Source organism: Ascaphus truei, chromosome 13 (assembly GCF_040206685.1).
Source record: "Ascaphus truei isolate aAscTru1 chromosome 13, aAscTru1.hap1, whole genome shotgun sequence".
NCBI lineage: Eukaryota > Metazoa > Chordata > Amphibia > Anura > Ascaphidae > Ascaphus > Ascaphus truei.
In genome coordinates, this window is record NC_134495.1 from 22,014,593 (window position 1) to 22,030,121 (window position 15,529).

The 15,529-nt window shown below is 51.0% G+C and overlaps 3 protein-coding genes across 3 annotated transcripts in view; 1 reads left to right on the plus strand and 2 right to left on the minus strand.

Moving 5' to 3' along the window:
* The window catches only part of ZMAT5 (zinc finger matrin-type 5), a 12,714-nt gene extending 10,941 nt beyond the window's left edge, over positions 1-1,773 (minus strand). The window contains exons 1-2 of the mRNA XM_075568871.1: positions 1,505-1,773; positions 1-22 (exon numbers count right to left, since the gene is read on the minus strand). The exon at positions 1-22 is cut by the window's left edge and continues 41 nt beyond it. Of these exons, the coding sequence (XP_075424986.1) occupies positions 1-22; positions 1,505-1,631 (149 nt within the window). The 5' untranslated portion in view covers positions 1,632-1,773. The remainder of the gene's footprint in view (positions 23-1,504) is intronic.
* Positions 1,774-2,267: 494 nt separating this feature from the next.
* On the plus strand, positions 2,268-3,102 carry UQCR10 (ubiquinol-cytochrome c reductase, complex III subunit X). The gene is made up of 2 exons (XM_075568872.1): positions 2,268-2,467; positions 2,879-3,102. The coding sequence occupies exons 1-2, from the start codon at positions 2,327-2,329 to the stop codon at positions 2,924-2,926; spliced, it is 189 nt and encodes a 62-aa protein (XP_075424987.1). The 5' UTR covers positions 2,268-2,326; the 3' UTR covers positions 2,927-3,102.
* Positions 3,103-5,878: 2,776 nt separating this feature from the next.
* Positions 5,879-15,529, minus strand: part of ASCC2 (activating signal cointegrator 1 complex subunit 2) — a 31,172-nt gene continuing 21,521 nt past the window's right edge. The window contains 19 exon segments of the mRNA XM_075568883.1: positions 5,879-6,183; positions 6,903-6,982; positions 7,588-7,684; positions 8,943-9,140; positions 10,011-10,130; positions 10,420-10,622; positions 10,883-10,978; positions 10,981-11,050; positions 11,150-11,224; positions 11,724-11,792; positions 11,879-11,986; positions 12,450-12,524; positions 12,825-12,937; positions 13,154-13,264; positions 13,350-13,417; positions 14,045-14,174; positions 14,256-14,344; positions 14,347-14,425; positions 15,129-15,287. Of these exon segments, the coding sequence (XP_075424998.1) occupies positions 6,012-6,183; positions 6,903-6,982; positions 7,588-7,684; positions 8,943-9,140; positions 10,011-10,130; positions 10,420-10,622; positions 10,883-10,978; positions 10,981-11,050; positions 11,150-11,224; positions 11,724-11,792; positions 11,879-11,986; positions 12,450-12,524; positions 12,825-12,937; positions 13,154-13,264; positions 13,350-13,417; positions 14,045-14,174; positions 14,256-14,344; positions 14,347-14,425; positions 15,129-15,287 (2,112 nt within the window). The 3' untranslated portion in view covers positions 5,879-6,011.

Here is a 15,529-nt window from a genome sequence, read left to right on the forward strand (position 1 = left end):
TCTTCTAGAACCTCAGATGAACCTGTATGAGAGAAAGGGGAGGGGGGGAGGGGGGGGGGGTCAAGAGAGTCGCAATCCTGTTCTCACAGGAGCACTTACCCAAAGTGTGCCTCCGATTCCCCTAAGGGGGGAAATCAATAGCAACCGTTCTTGGATGGAAATGTACATTAACATCAATATATTGAACTACCTTTTAAGTCTCTCTTACACACAGGGTGTCAGGCTATACGAAGGTCAGACCCTAATTCACAGTGTGGATCTAGGAGAGGAATTAGTCACCAACACCCTATTGGTATATAGGAAGACAACATCGATACACATGGAGCGTCTGTCTTATACCCAGGAGGGCTCATGGTCCCCACAGACTGGCTGTAGGGCAGGGTTAGCCAGGGAGGGAGTAGAATAGTAGGTTGGAAGACTTAAGGTCTGTCCCCTTGGGGGAGGTATTGTACAGATCACATTGGGGAATATTGGGGAAATTATTAATCGTCCCTGGTGCCGGTCAGGAAATGTACTGATCATCTGCGGCAGCTTATTACAGTTCTAGTTCCTCTCGGGGCAGGTCAGGGGGGAGGTATTGCCCCCTCCCGGTGCAGGTCAGAGGGGAGGTATTGCCCCCTCCCGGTGCAGGTCAGGGGGGAGGTATTGCCCCCTCCCGGTGCAGGTCGGGGGGGAGGTATTGCCCCCTCCCGGTGCAGGTCGGGGGGGGAGGTATTGCCCCCTCCCGGTGCAGGTCGGGGGGGGAGGTATTGCCCCCTCCCGGTGCAGGTCGGGGGGGGAGGTATTGCCCCCTCCCGGTGCAGGTCGGGGGGGAGGTATTGCCCCCTCCCGGTGCAGGTCAGGGGGGAGGTATTGCCCCCTCCCGGTGCAGGTCAGGGGGGAGGTATTGCCCCCTCCCGGTGCAGGTCAGGGGGGAGGTATTGCCCCCTCCCGGTGCAGGTCAGGGGGGAGGTATTGACCCCTCCCGTTGCAGGTCAGGGGGGAGGTATTGCCCCCTCCCGGTGCAGGTCGGGGGGGAGGTATTACCCCCTCCCGGTGCAGGTCAGGGGGGAGGTATTGCCCCCTCCCGGTGCAGGTCGGGGGGGAGGTATTACCCCCTCCCGGTGCAGGTCAGGGGGGAGGTAATGCCCCCTCCCAGGGCAGGTCAGGGGGGGAGGTATTGCCCCCTCCCGGTGCAGGTCGGGGGGGAGGTATTGCCCCCTCCCGGTGCAGGTCAGGGGGGAGGTAATGCCCCCTCCCAGGGCAGGTCAGGGGGGGAGGTATTGCCCCCTCCCGGTGCAGGTCGGGGGGGAGGTATTGCCCCCTCCCGGTGCAGGTCGGGGGGGAGGTATTACCCCCTCCCGGTGCAGGTCAGGGGGGAGGTAATGCCCCCTCCCAGGGCAGGTCAGGGGGGGAGGTATTGCCCCCTCCCGGTGCAGCTCAGAGGGGAGGTAATGCCCCCTCCCGGTGCAGATTATGCACTCTAGGGAAGTTCCTAGAAGTTCCCCCCCCCCCGGGCACTCACCTCTGAACAGATCATACCAGACCTTCTTGCTCCTCTGGTGCTGCACCCCGTTCAGGTGCTTCTTGCGGTTGTGCAGATTGTCCTGGAAGGAGCGGTCACAGTAGTCGCAGAAATACCGCCTGCCCATGCTGCACGCGCAAACACACCGCCTGGCTAGCGCCGGGGCTCTAATCCCAGGTATAGCACACACAGACACCGCGTCATACCGTCATACCATCACACCAAGTGCCTGCCCCCCGCGCATGCGCACACCGCGGCTCTGCTTCCTGTTGCTAGGTGCAGTGACGTCACCACTGCCACGCATGCGCCGTGTAAACCTCCCGGCAATCCTGGTTCTTGGGATAAGGGAGTTCTTCTCATTACTCTGCATTACTGTTATCAGCAGCCATACAATCCAGCCCATCAAATAATGTATTGCAATAGATATTCAATAATGACTTATTATTATTTAAAAAAATATATATAAATATCTGTATTAATTTATATATATAATAGTATATATATATGCCTTAAGGGGATATTTCCGTTGAAATCTTACACTATATTCTATATAAGTGATGTGGGATTGTATTGCTATTTATTTATTTATTCAGACTTTCTGTTCGGTGGCAGAAATGATGTAACAGAAAAAATATCCGGCGCCGAAGGTGTTAACATGACGTCCGCCTCGACCCCCCCCCCCTCGCAGTCATGTGACTGGGTCTTTACTCGTGCCCCCAAGACGTGTCTTCCCCACGTGACCGGAGAAGAGGGGGCGTTATTATAGGCGGTGCCGCCGCCTCCTCCTCACGTGACAGAAAGGGGGGAGCCGGACGGGTAAAGATGGCGCTGGGCAGCAAGATTTACCAGGCGCTCTTCCGCCGGACCTCCACCTTCGCGCTCACCATCGTGGTCGGGGCGCTGCTGTTCGAGCGGGCGTTTGACCAGGGGGCCGACGCGCTGTATGATCACCTGAACCGAGGGGTGAGAAGCCGCGGGGAGGCTCAAGGGCACGGGAGGGTCAGGGGGAGACGGAGGCCTGGAGGCGTGTGGAATGGGCCCAGGGGGGACGGGGTGTGAAGCGGGCGAAGAGGGTCAGGGGGGACTGGGAGGGAGGCTATAGCACCAAGGACGGGGATAGGTCATGGGTTACTAAAGGGTCAGAGAGCGAGAGGAAGAGTGACCAAAGGGCAAGGCCACTGAGGGGCAAGGGGGGAGCCCAGGGTAGACGGGGATTCAAACCAGGCTCATCCACTTTAAAGCCACTGACTACCACCACGCTACTTCAGCAATTGTTTAAATACCCGACAGTAAAGTGATTGTATCACCCCTGCATCTGTTATGTTTTTGTTATCCATCCCTGACAGCTGAAATCTCTCCCCTCCTGTTCTGTAGAAGTTATGGGAACACATCAAGCACAAGTATGAGCAGAAAGAAGAATAGGACCTCCTGACCCTTCTGTGGCAGACTACTACAGAGTTCACCGCGCATGACGGGACAGTGGCTGCAAACATGATCATTCGGGAGCTCCTGGGATTGTCCAATCAGACATATTTATTGTGATCCAATGATATATTGGTGTGCGTTGTAATAAAAATTCTATGTAGATTTTCCTCTAATTGCTATATCTGTCTGAGGTGAAATTAATTCAGTTATCTGCTGCAGTTCCATAACATCTCATGAATAAATTAGCGGGTGATTAAAGTCCTGCGAAAGCGATCCATGTCCTGTCACTCTCACCATTGCCACAATGTTTATTACAGGTTTCAGCCTTGTTGCTGTAGGCAGGTAATTGGGAAAGTGTGTAGGTTTCTTGAGGAAACCAGTCCCACATTCTGCCTCTGACCTTCTGAAGTTTGTCACTTTGCATGGTCTTAATGGGACAGTCCCACATAGCAGGTCAAATTTCTTTAAACATCTCCGTTTAATTTGCATCCTTAGGTTCAATCGTCTGTCAATTAAATCCTCATTTATATCATGTGAATATGCATTGCTTTCCACCTGTAAGAGTGGTTTAATGAGTGACAAATGACAGCGTGTAATGCACATAAGTGCCACTAGATGGCAGTATTTGAGCAGAGAAGCTGCCATTTCCAGCAGGGCATTCAAACCTATACCTGCATACAGTTTGCATCTCTTTTAAAGCTGCAGTTCAGTCAATATCCTGCATGTGTTTTTTTTTTTAATAAATCAGTTCTGTAGTAAGAAAAAATACTTTTAGCATTTTCTGTTTTAAAAAAAACAACTTTGAAAGACCAATTTTCTTGTATTCTATTTTAACAGCCATTTGCTAAGGCACTGCCCCTTCATGTCCTGTCACAAGCCCTGGCACACCCCTTTGTCAGCCCTGCCCTCCCTCTAGCACATGTCAGTGCAGGCGTGCTCATGAATATTCATGAGCTTCCACTGACAGACAAGCAGAATATAAACAGATCCCTTCACTAATTATGTCACCAAATTTCAACCTATCAATACATGGAGAACGAATTGACCTGCAGCTATACAGTTCTTTAGGTAATTAGAGATTGCACACACAAAACTATTGAAGTAAAAAAATAAATTAAAAAAAAAGACTGAACTGCCGCTTTAATAGATGCAGCACTTCCTTAAGGAAATGTAATTACCTAAACTGCCAACCAATCAGCGCAGATCTGGAGTCACAGTATGGCTACCTATTTCAAAAGCAGTGCTGTGCCTTTCTAAATGGTTGCTATAGCAACCCAAGGTAGCGTATTATACTGCACAGGGCATAAAGAATGGAGCTGAAAAAAGAAATCCGTATTCTCTAATACTACACAACTGATATTAAAAAATAGTCTTTTCAATGTATTGCTGCTTTAAAGGTGAACAGGTAAGAAGGCTGTCTGCAGGCGTAAGACTAAGGGCAGTAATGATAGACAATGGGGTAAGGTGTGGGGGTGAAAAGTAGCTATCAGAGCAGGTGTATGTGTGCAAGCGAGAGTGATGCATCTATCTTTCAAAGGAGGATCACTTGCATTTTCATTTATTTTTTGGAGTGGTGACGGTGTATTTATGATGGATAAATTATTTTAGCGAGGAGGAAGGGGGTGTCAGACAATGTGCCATAAACAAGCAGGTGAAGATCACACCGATGTCCTTTGCTGCCAGCTTTGATTCATTGGTGCACTGCTAAACTAATTTATTCAGTGGCAGGTCATCTGGCTTCAGTTGGAGCACCCCAAATTGAAGGCTAATTATCCAATGATGCTCTGCAGACACACCCCTCACTCCTTCCCCCCCCCATCTACATTTTGTTCCTTTACCTCTGCATGGTAGATCGTGAACCTGTTCTCATATTGGCATCTTACACCAACACCTCATTTGCTAATAGTGCACGTTACTTTAAAGCAGCAGGCTGCACTGATCTCCATTTGCACTTGAAGAGGTCTCTTTCCAGCGGTTTTTATTTAAAAAAAAAAAAAAGTTCTCCATGCAGGAGAGAACAGTTTAATATTAAGGCAGTGGTTTTCAACCAGGGGTCCTATGAGCCCTTAGGTTCCGCAGACCCTCTCTAAAGGGTTCCCTGCAGTTTTCTGGTCAATTGAAAATTTGATCAAATAAGATTTTACAATGCACCTGATCTCAGACGCGCTATTAGAGAGGGTTGGGGTTCCTTACAATGCATCTGATCTCAGACGCGTTATTAGAGAGGGTTGGGGTTCCTTACAATGCACCTGATATCAGACGCTATTAGAGAGGGTTTGGGTTCCTTACAATGCACCTGATATCAGACACGCTATTAGAGAGGGTTTGGGTTCCTTACAATGCACCTGATCTCAGACACGCTATTAGAGAGGGTTGGGGTTCCTCACAATGCATCTGATCTCAGATGCGCTATTAGAGAGGGTTGGGGTTCCTTACAATGCATCTGATCTCAGACGCACTATTAGAGAGGGTTTGGGTTCCTCAGAATTTCACTTAGGGTTCCTTAACCCCAAAAAGTTGGAAACCACTGTATTAAGGTTACAATGGAGCCCCTTGACATGTAAAAGGATACCATGGTAACCGCAGATGTTCAGAATTAAAACCATGTTTCCCCCCCCCCCCCCCCCTCCGAGTGCTACAGCCCCTCCGGCCCATCGCTAGAACATGACTGCCCCTCTGGGTCATCACGTGATGAGACGCACGGAAGAGTCGTCCTCTTCAGACTGAATCGCGTTCACGCAGTCTCCCCTAGATGATCCGAAAACCCAATGATGTAGCCAGTACATCATGGGTCCGCTGGCCTGCGACAGCATGGGGCATGCGAAGGGTTAATACTAGACAGCAGGATGTGCTCAGGTGGCAAGATACTAACATTATAGGAGTTCAAACTCGTACGACTTAATGTGTTGGTCTTGACATTGAATGGACCAGCACAGCCAGGCAGTAACCCAAAGTTCAAACAGATTTATTCTGCTCAGCAACACAATGATATGGTGATGTAGATATCCTAGGAGGGGCTCCTCACTTGGAATCTGGATGGAGAAGGCCCGGCTTCTTGTCCCTGTGAGGGGGGTAGTGAGTGTTAGGATGGGATCATGCCTTTGTTCCTCTTCCTGTCCGCCATGCTTCTGCGGTTGTGGTTGGCTCTGGCACCTTTGTGGGATTCTTTCTTCCTGCGCTCCTGCGTCGTCTCGCGGCTCTGGCCCTGACCTCTGGCTGTTCCCGCCACGGCTGTGGCGTGATCGGGTCGGAACCTGCGGGGACAAGGGATTAGTAGCTCTGGAAACGCCCTTATGCCACATGCAGGGAGGACGTCATCCTTGTGCTTGGGATGATGTGTCCCATTTATTTGAAAGGAGCCGATCTCTTCTGCTTTACAGTATATTTATAAAGTGAGAGAGAAGAGCAGAGCTGCCCCCCCCCACCCCCCATCTGAAATCATCATCTCCAGTCGTACCTAGCATCTTTTCCCCCACCAGGGTCCAAGCTTCCACCAATAGGAGTGGGGGAAAAAAGGCAATGGGATTCCTATTACAATGCAGAGGGGTGCAGCATTCACCCAGCACCCTTCCATTCTGTGGGCTCAGTGTCATTCGCTGCATTGATTTTTGGTGCTGCACACACCCACACAAAAAAAACAGAACTATTTAGTATAATTAATTATACATTTTGAAACGGTTCTAAATTTGGATCCAATGTAAATATTACATTAAATGACGTATTTAGTATTGCCATTTTCTTTACCTCCTCTGCTGCCTAAAATAACTGCTTTTCTTCCTTTACTAGCTTATGAGTTGGAGGCATGTCCCAAGTTACAGATCTCTACTGGAAGACGGTGCCATGCATCCACTACCTCTGCAGCGAAGGAGCTGCTGACAAGAGTCGGCATGTGGGGAGCTGTTCTCCAGGCGCTTAGCAGACTGTGTTACTCGGAAGAGAAGGGGTGGGCGGCGCGATGCTCTGCAGCTCTTACCCCCTTCTGGCGTGGAAATTGGCCCTCCTCGCCTCGGCCCGCTCCCTCAGCACCGCTGGGTCCTGCACAAAGTGATCCGGCTGCAGGGACAACACGGGCTCCAGTTACTGGGAGACATCGTGACGAGAGCACCAGGGGGAGAATGCCACAAGCTCCCAGGTCACGCCTGGGTCCAGTTGTAGTCGGCTCATTCTCCTGCCCTCTAGTTTCCTGGCTAATTTCCATGATTGGGATGCCCTTGTGTCTATCCCCAGCACTTCTGAATTCCCGTGCTGTAATAGCCTCCATGACCTCTGCTGGGAGGCTGTCCAGTGCACTCACAACCCTATAAGTGTTCCACACATTTTCCCCTTAGCCTCCCACCCTCCAGCGTCACAGCTTGGCCCATCATTCCTTTCAACAAGGATGCGCAGATATGTATGTATGTATGTATGTATGTGTGTGTGTGTGTGTGTGTGTGTGTGTGTGTGTGTATGTGTGTATGTGTGTATGTGTGTATGTATGTATGTGTGTATGTATGTGTGTGCCCTATTCTTTACTGTCTGCTCCTAAAACTGCCTTATTGCCCCGGGTTATCCACAGAGGTTACCGGGGAGGTATGGTTAACCCCTTCCCTGCCAGCGAAGGGTCTGCAACACAACACCAAGATGTGCTGCGGAGACCTCCTCTCCTTTCTTTTGCGTACCTTCAACCTTTCCTCCTCCGCCGCCGCCGCTGCTTCCTCCTCCTCTTCCTCTTCCGCCTGCTCCCGAGCTTGCAGCACCCGTGGGGTAGTGAAGGGTCTGGTATACAAGGGAAAGAAGAGAATCATTAACACAGCAGACCCATGGAATCCAGGCTTGTGAGTGAGATTGCAGCCTCAGCCACCCATGCGCCACGGTGTGTGATCTCTGGGCGCTGTTCAGGGCAGGGCCTCCCCCGACCTATACTGCACTTACCCTTAACCCTGCCCTGTACCTCTGCTGGGAGACTGTTCAGGGCACCCACTACCTTCCCAGTGAAGGGCCTGCTAACAGAGTTGGTATTATGATAATGTCTGTAAAGTGCTGTGTATATGGTTGGTACAAAATAAATACAATTATACTACAATAGAATGAAATGTAAATCACTGTGCCTCAGTCTCTGGGAATTTCAATAACCATTTCTGCCTCTTATTTTAATGGTGGGAGCCGCCACGCGGAACAGAAATTGCAACCTAGAGGCGGCTTTAAAACGTTTCTATAGAAACCCCAATTACTAGGACATTTGTAGATAGCAGATCCCTTCACATTGCTGCTTCGTATACGTTTTGTATGTCTGAGCATCTTAACCTTTCATGGTACAGGCTTAGACTGCAAGCTCTTAAAGACACCCATCTTCCAATGTTTTACTTCAGTATCTGGAGATGCTCTCTCCAAATCTAAAGTATTTCAAACTTTCTGTATATTATGATTTAGAAAATGAAAAGGCCAATAGTGAGTGTGTGTGTGTGTGTGTGTACGTACACACAGACACACACACAGACACACCTTTACAGTGCTGCTGGACCTCTGGTACTTCTGGTCATGTGATCGCTCCTGGAGCGATCACATGACGTAACCAGGTCCCCAGATGGCACAAACAAAAGCGGAGAGGGCTCTGTGTTTCAGTCCGATCTGCCCATAGAAAAACAAGAAAATGCTCATGAGGTGCCTGGAACATTATTAGGGCACTTTAAAAAGGTCCCTGAGGAAAGACATTAAATCCGATCTTAACTACGATAAACAATTCATGTTGACAGTGGTTACACAATCACTTCTCCCAGGTAGTATTTAGCCATATTCCTAATCCTATCATAATGTGGCATGTCTCGCGGATCTGTAATAAAACCACACACACACACACACACACACACACACACACACACACACACACACACACACACACACACACACACACACACACACACACACACACACACACACACACCCCCCACCCCCACCCCCACCCCCACCCCCCCTTCACTGCGTTTAACAGGGATAAAGGGGAGTCTGCCCAGCTGTAGCTCCTGTGTGCTCTCACCTGCGACTGATCAGCTCGTCATCCGAGTCTGCGTCGTTTGCGCCGACCTGGCTCCCGTCGTAGGTGTCGTCGTACTCGTCGTCGTAGTCTACGCCCACGGGGCGTTCCTCCATGATCACGCTGTACTGGGAATAACGCTCCCGCTGAGCGAAGATCTCACTCTTATCTGCCAGGAGCTCGGCTGCCGACGGCTGCTTCCTGCACGAGTATATAGAAATGATGAGAGCGGATATATCTATATCTGCATACATATTCATCTATATAACAATTTATGCATATCTATTTTTACCTAAATCCATCTATGTACCTATATACAGACACGTACTACGTATGTATGTATGTATGTATGTATGTATGTATGTATGTATGTATGTATGGATACCATCATCTTCAGCCCTTGTCTCCCCACTGCAGGATGAAGCCTCCCCAATGATCTCCCAGGTTCTGCGTTTGCAGCCTCTCTTCTCGCTCTAACACATGTTCTGATGTCATCCTAACCATCTTATGTTTGGTCGTCTTGGTCTTTTGATCTCTCTTGGAATCCAGTTGAGTGCCATAATGCAGCCTTTGTCCAAGGATGGTCATTTTTTTTCCCCTTGCGATATGTCCGGCCCACCGCCATTTTCATGTCTTCGCCCGTGTGATCATGTCACAGGCTTGTTTGCATCGGAACCCATCCTATATTTTTACCCAGCATGCACTGCCCCATACAGCTTTTGTGTTATCTGAAGCCCCTGAATGACCCTCGCACCTAGGGTCCAAGGTTCACATCCATACGTGTGCTCGGGCAGAATACACTGTCTGGAGACTTCCCTCTTTAGGCACTGTGGATGGTTCCCTTGGAAGGATTGTCCTGTTGCTTCCAAGCGTGCTTTACTCTACCTTCATTCTGCTATTGATTTCATACGAAAGGTTCCCAGCTATGGTTACTTGACGGCCATATGTAGATCACTCCATGTATGTACATGTGCATGTGCATGGCAGCTACCACAATATACAGCTCCTACATTTGTAAAGTAGAGTGGCCGAGTAAGAGTGCAGTGGAAGGTCCCGTCTGGGAGGACTCACCTCCTCCCCTTCCAGATCCGAGACGTGTCCACGATGTCCCTGCTAAAAACGTCAAACTCGTCGTCTGCGAAGGCGTTGGAGCGAGATGTGATGAGGGGGCACGGATCGACCCTCTCCGGTCTGAAAGAAGAGACATCTTTGAGCAAAACCAATCAGCCACCCCAAGCATCCAGCACTGCTCCTGCATCAGTGCCACACTAATGGCATCTTATGTAGGCATGGTACAGTCAGCATATATACACCCCTGGTAACTACAACAGCAATCTAACCATTGCCCAGTTATTAAATATACCCCCAGATATCCAAGAATGGCACAGTCAGTATTTATACATACCCCTAGGTTACCCAGGCATGGTGCAGTCAGATATATAGATATACACACACACACACACACACACACACACAGTACCTGGGCATGGTGCGATCGAGACCTTGCAGTCGCGGGGTGAGGTTCTCCTCCAGCAGGTTGTTGATGACGTACTCGGAGTTGTGTCCGTATTCTTCCAGGCAGCACAGGATGAATCCGTCGCCCAGCTCCGGGAACAAGTCCCGCACTTGAGAAACGAGGGAGTCCACCTCCACCTCAATGAGAGAGGCAGCGGCACCTGTGCACTGCAAAGACAGAGAGTAGTCAGAAAGGGGACAGCAGAGGCACCCACTGGGGAGACAGAGAGAAAAGAAGAGTCAAACGGGACCGTAGAGCTACTCGCCTACTGCAGAGATAAGGACGTGGGGAAGAGGGAAACGGGCATGGATTGTTGTAAGAAGGAAGAATATATAAATAAAGACATACAATACAATATAAGAAGAAGACTAGTCAGGAAGACAAGTGGAGAGTAGAGAAGACGACCTCTTCCCTTTTGGGTCTTCACCTCAGGTTCTCCATTGCGCTGGGCGTTACGAGCAGTGCCGACGTGCTCTCCCACTGCGGCTCCGTTGGGGGCAGTGCGTGCTGGGCTGCAGGAGGGGCTCTGGGTCTTCGAGTGTCGGCCCATGCGCCCTGCACCCCGTGCAGAAGGTACGCTGTGCGTGTCTCATCACTGAACCAGGGTTAAGGGCATTCCAGAATGTCACACTAAATACCCCTCCCTCCCCCCCCCTCCCGCCAGGGTCAGACTGTGAGATCAAACAAGTGATACAGTGTGGGAGAGACCTGCTGCAGCAAACAGACATCCTCAGCTACAGGGAACAGCACGTCGTAATCACACAGGAACCTGCAGAAACAGAGCCCAGTGTGAACCCAACCACCCTGCAGGGAACCTGCATATCCCCGGGATCATGCCAACAGACCAGAACGAAAGGAGACACAACACCAACCTACACCACACCCAAAAAACAACTATACCCGACTTCCAGTCCCAAACTAACCATACACCAGATCTTATTCAAACCTATTACAGATCCATCCCAACCCTACAGGACCAAAGCTGGTCCTTAAACTCCAAGCCGGACCCAGCCCAAATATAGCCAATGACAGACATAACCCTACATCTGCAATAATCTCCAATAAACTTCACTGTCACCCACTAGCTAAAGTCAACACCTGCACTAATCCTACACAAACCCCACCCAAGACCCAAACCCAACCATGCCAGCACCAACTCTGCACCGGACCTATCCCCAACCCTACTCCAACTGCACCCGAGCCAACATCCAACCCAAGAGCTTAGCGCCTGCCCAGAGGATTCATCCCTTCCCCAGGCCGCGTCTCACCTCCTTTCCGGGAGCAGAGCTGTCATAATCTGCAGGAAATCTTCCACAAACGGCTGAATATTCTCTGCTCTGCAACAAAAGGGGACATTCAGGTCACGCAGGGGGTCACACGGCGGTCACGTTGAGGTCACGCAGGGGTCACGCAGGTCGTGTACCTGTGCTCCAGGATGGGCTGCAGACACGTCTCGCTGATGATGATGTGACAGATCTCCAGCAGCTTCTTCCGGGAGTGAGACAGCCGCCTCCAGAGATCAGTCTGCACACTGGGGGAAAAAAAGGAGCACAAGAGAGTGAGAGAGCATGCTGGGAAAAAAAGAGCGCAAGAGAGTGAGAGAGCACACTGGGAAAAAAAAAGGAGCGCAAGAGAGTGAGAGAGCATGCTGGGAAAAAAAGAGCGCAAGAGAGTGAGAGAGCACACTGGGAAAAAAAAGAGCGCAAGAGAGTGAGAGAGCATGCTGGGAAAAAAAAAAATCAAAGTGCGTGCAAGTAAGTGAGACAGCTTCCTCTGAACATCAGACTGGGAGAAGAGAGGGACAGCAAGTGAGACAACCTCAGTCCCCCTCCTGGACATGAGACAGCGTGCAAGAAAGAGAAACCTTCACAGATGAGTCTGCAGACTGAAAAACCACAGTGAAGAAAGCGTCAGAGACAGAGAGAGAAGAGAGAAAAAAGCAGCAGATGGGGCGACACCGGCTGAAGTCCAACACACAGAAGCAGGTTCCTTACCTTTTATCCTCAAACCTCCTCTTCATCAGCGTGGCTTCCATCTCCGAGAAGAACAGCTCGTAAAACGAGCTCAGTCTGCGGGGAACACAGCGCACGTTAACCCCCGCCATGCCTCACTGTCCATTCAGATCAATGGAAACATGCAGAGCTTCTATTAACCCTTCCAGTGCCATTTGACGTAGTGGGGGTCTGGCACTCTAGTGTCCTCTCCCCCAACCCCCCCCCCCACCTGCTACGTCACAATCCATTTCTAGGGGACATCGGGGACCCCTCTTCTGCGCCTTCACGTGATAGCGGGGCTGTCCCCTTCATGTCTGAAGCGCAGCAACGCTTCCGACGCCGGCGCTCACCTCCCTCCCGCTCCTCCTCACTCACGTGGTAAGGAAGTCGTGTTTCTGCAGGGCCCGGGAGGCAGCCGGGAAAATCTCCAGGAAAGCCCAGAGCGTGCTGGAGGTGTCGCAGAGATACAGCACGGCCTCCTGCAGCCCCTAACCGAGGAGGAGACAGAGATCGCATGGTCCCATTTAGACTGTAAGCTCTGTAGGCCAGGGGCTCCAGTGTAACTCACATGTGAAACGACGTATATTATCTTCCTGTACGGTCTTGCAAATACTGTAAAGCTCTGAGAAAATGGGGGAGGGGAGATAACGGGTGGGGGGGGGGGGGGGGGAAGAGAGAAAAAGATGGAAAGAAAGTTGTCTGACCTGCTCTGGCATGTGTAGAGGTGTTGGCTGTTTCTGGTCTCCCAGTTTTTGGAGCCGCGCGCACTCCCCGTCCGGCTGCAGCCCGCAGATCTCCAGGATGCTGCTGAACACCTGCAGGAGCACAGAGGCAACATCAAAAGGAGTCTTACTTTCTCATCCCCACCCACCCCGTCTCCCCTCCTCCCTCGCTCATTACCTGCAGTAACGTGGGGACAATCTCATCAAGGTCCTGGTAATAGTTTGGCTGCTGCTGGAAAATGTTACCTGAAAATGTAGACGACATCTTGTTGAGATACAGACAGATAGACAGTGTGTGTATGTGTGTGTGTGTGTGTATATATGTATGTATATGTGTGTGTGTATATATATGCATGTATGTGTGTGTACGTACATGTGTGTGTGTACGTACATGTGTGTGTATGTATGTGTGCGTGTGTGTATATGTATGTGTGCGTGTGCGTGTGTATATGTATGTGTGCGTGTGTATATGTATGTGTGCGTGTGCGTGTGCGTGTGTTTGCGTGTGTGTATATGTATGTGTGCGTGTATATGTATGTGTGCGCGTGTATATGTGTGTGTACGTACGTATGTATGTGTGCATATGTATGTGTGCGTGTGCATATGTATGTGTGCGTTTGCATATGTATGTGTGCGTTTGCGTGTGTATATGTATGTGTGCGTGTGTGCGTGTATATGTATGTGTGCGTGTATATGTATGTGTGCGTGTATATGTATGTGTGCGTGTATATGTATGTGTGCGTGTATATGTATGTGTGCGTGTATATGTATGTGTGCGTGTATATGTATGTGTGCGTGTATATGTATGTGTGCGTGTATATGTATGTGTGCGTGTATATGTATGTGTGCGTGCGTGCGCGTGCATATTCCCACCGATCATCTTCTGTAGCAGAGCAGCGTTTCCCTTCCCGAAGAGGACACAGATATCCAGAAGTTTTGGGATGTCAAAAAGGAAGTTATTGTAGAGGATTTCCCCAAACACCGAGGGGGTGATGTGACGGTCCTGCAGAAGACAGACAGGGTCACGCACAGGAGCACACACACACTGTCCTGTGTCCCCTCCCGAGTCTCCCCAGCTCAGCACCTTGGACTCCCTGTGCGTGGACATTCGCAGGAACGTGAGGAAGACGCAGTGATGCACCTCTTCCTCCACGCGCTGCACTGCGGGGGGAGGGGGCAGCGCTGGTCGTACCTCCGCGGAGCGCTGCTCAGGAAAGAGTCCAGGCATTTCTGTAGGGACTCGTCAAATATCACCTTAGGGCGACAGGAAGGGTGAGGAAGGAGAGAGATGGTAAGGGAAGCGGACAGGGTGAGGGGCGCACGGATGGAGGAGGGAGGGGCGCACGGATGGAGGAGAGAGGGGCGCACGGATGGAGGAGAGAGGGGCGCACGGATGGAGGAGAGAGGGGCGCACGGATGGAGGAGAGAGGCGCGCACGGATGGAGGAGTGCAAGGATGGAGGAGAGAGGGGCGCACGGATGGAGGAGAGAGGGGCGCACGGATGGGGGAGAGAGGGGCGCACGGATGGAGGAGCGCAAGGATGGAGGAGAGAGGGGCGCACGGATGGAGGAGAGAGGGGCGCACGGATGGGGGAGAGAGGGGCGCACGGATGGAGGAGAGAGGGGCGCACGGATGGAGGAGAGAGGGGCGCACGGATGGAGGAGAGAGGGGCGCACGGATGGAGGAGAGAGGGGGAAGAGTGAGAGACAAAATAAATAGTGTGAGAGAAAGGGGGGAAAGAGAGAAAGAAATATGAAGAGAGGAATAGAAGATAGAAGAAGGATAAAGATGGGAAGAGACAGCCAGTGTCTTCTGTGAGATAGAGGAAACAGTGAGAACAGTAATAAAGATTTCATTATAAACTCATTTCTCTTGTCAAGATAGAAGGCTCCACCAAGTGAAATGCTAACAGTGCCTCTCCAGCAGTGACAGGGTTAACCCGCAGGCAGCTCCTCACCTGGCACCAGAAGCGGTCGTGGGGCAGCGCCAGCAGCCAGCGCAGGTCCTGTGTGATAAAATGAGCTCGCTCTAGGAACTCCTCCAGCAGAGCAGGGGCACAGGAGGCCGGGGGGGACACGTACACCACAAAGTGCCGGGGGGTGGCCCGCTCGGGGTGCTGGCGGGTGGGAAACAGAGGGGTCACGTTACAGCAACATACATTTTGGTTGTAGAGGTAGAAGGAACATTCAGCTGAAAGCTGCACTCTTTCCAAGCATCTCACAAATGGCTTCCCCTCTCCATCCCTGCACAGGAAAGCGCAGAGGTCTGCTATGGAAGGTCAGCTTAGTCTCCTGTCTGGTCTCCACTTCAAATGCCTCCCACTCCTATCACAGGGACTGGCAGAAGAAGTGATACTCT

Excerpts from the sequence above, each read along its gene's own strand:
- UQCR10 (XM_075568872.1), top strand. The coding sequence starts at position 2,327 with ATGGCGCTGGGCAGCAAGATTTACCAGGCGCTCTTCCGCCGGACCTCC. Across the intron at positions 2,468-2,878 it reads ATGATCACCTGAACCGAGGG|AAGTTATGGGAACACATCAA; the intron begins GTGAGAAGCCGC and ends CCTGTTCTGTAG.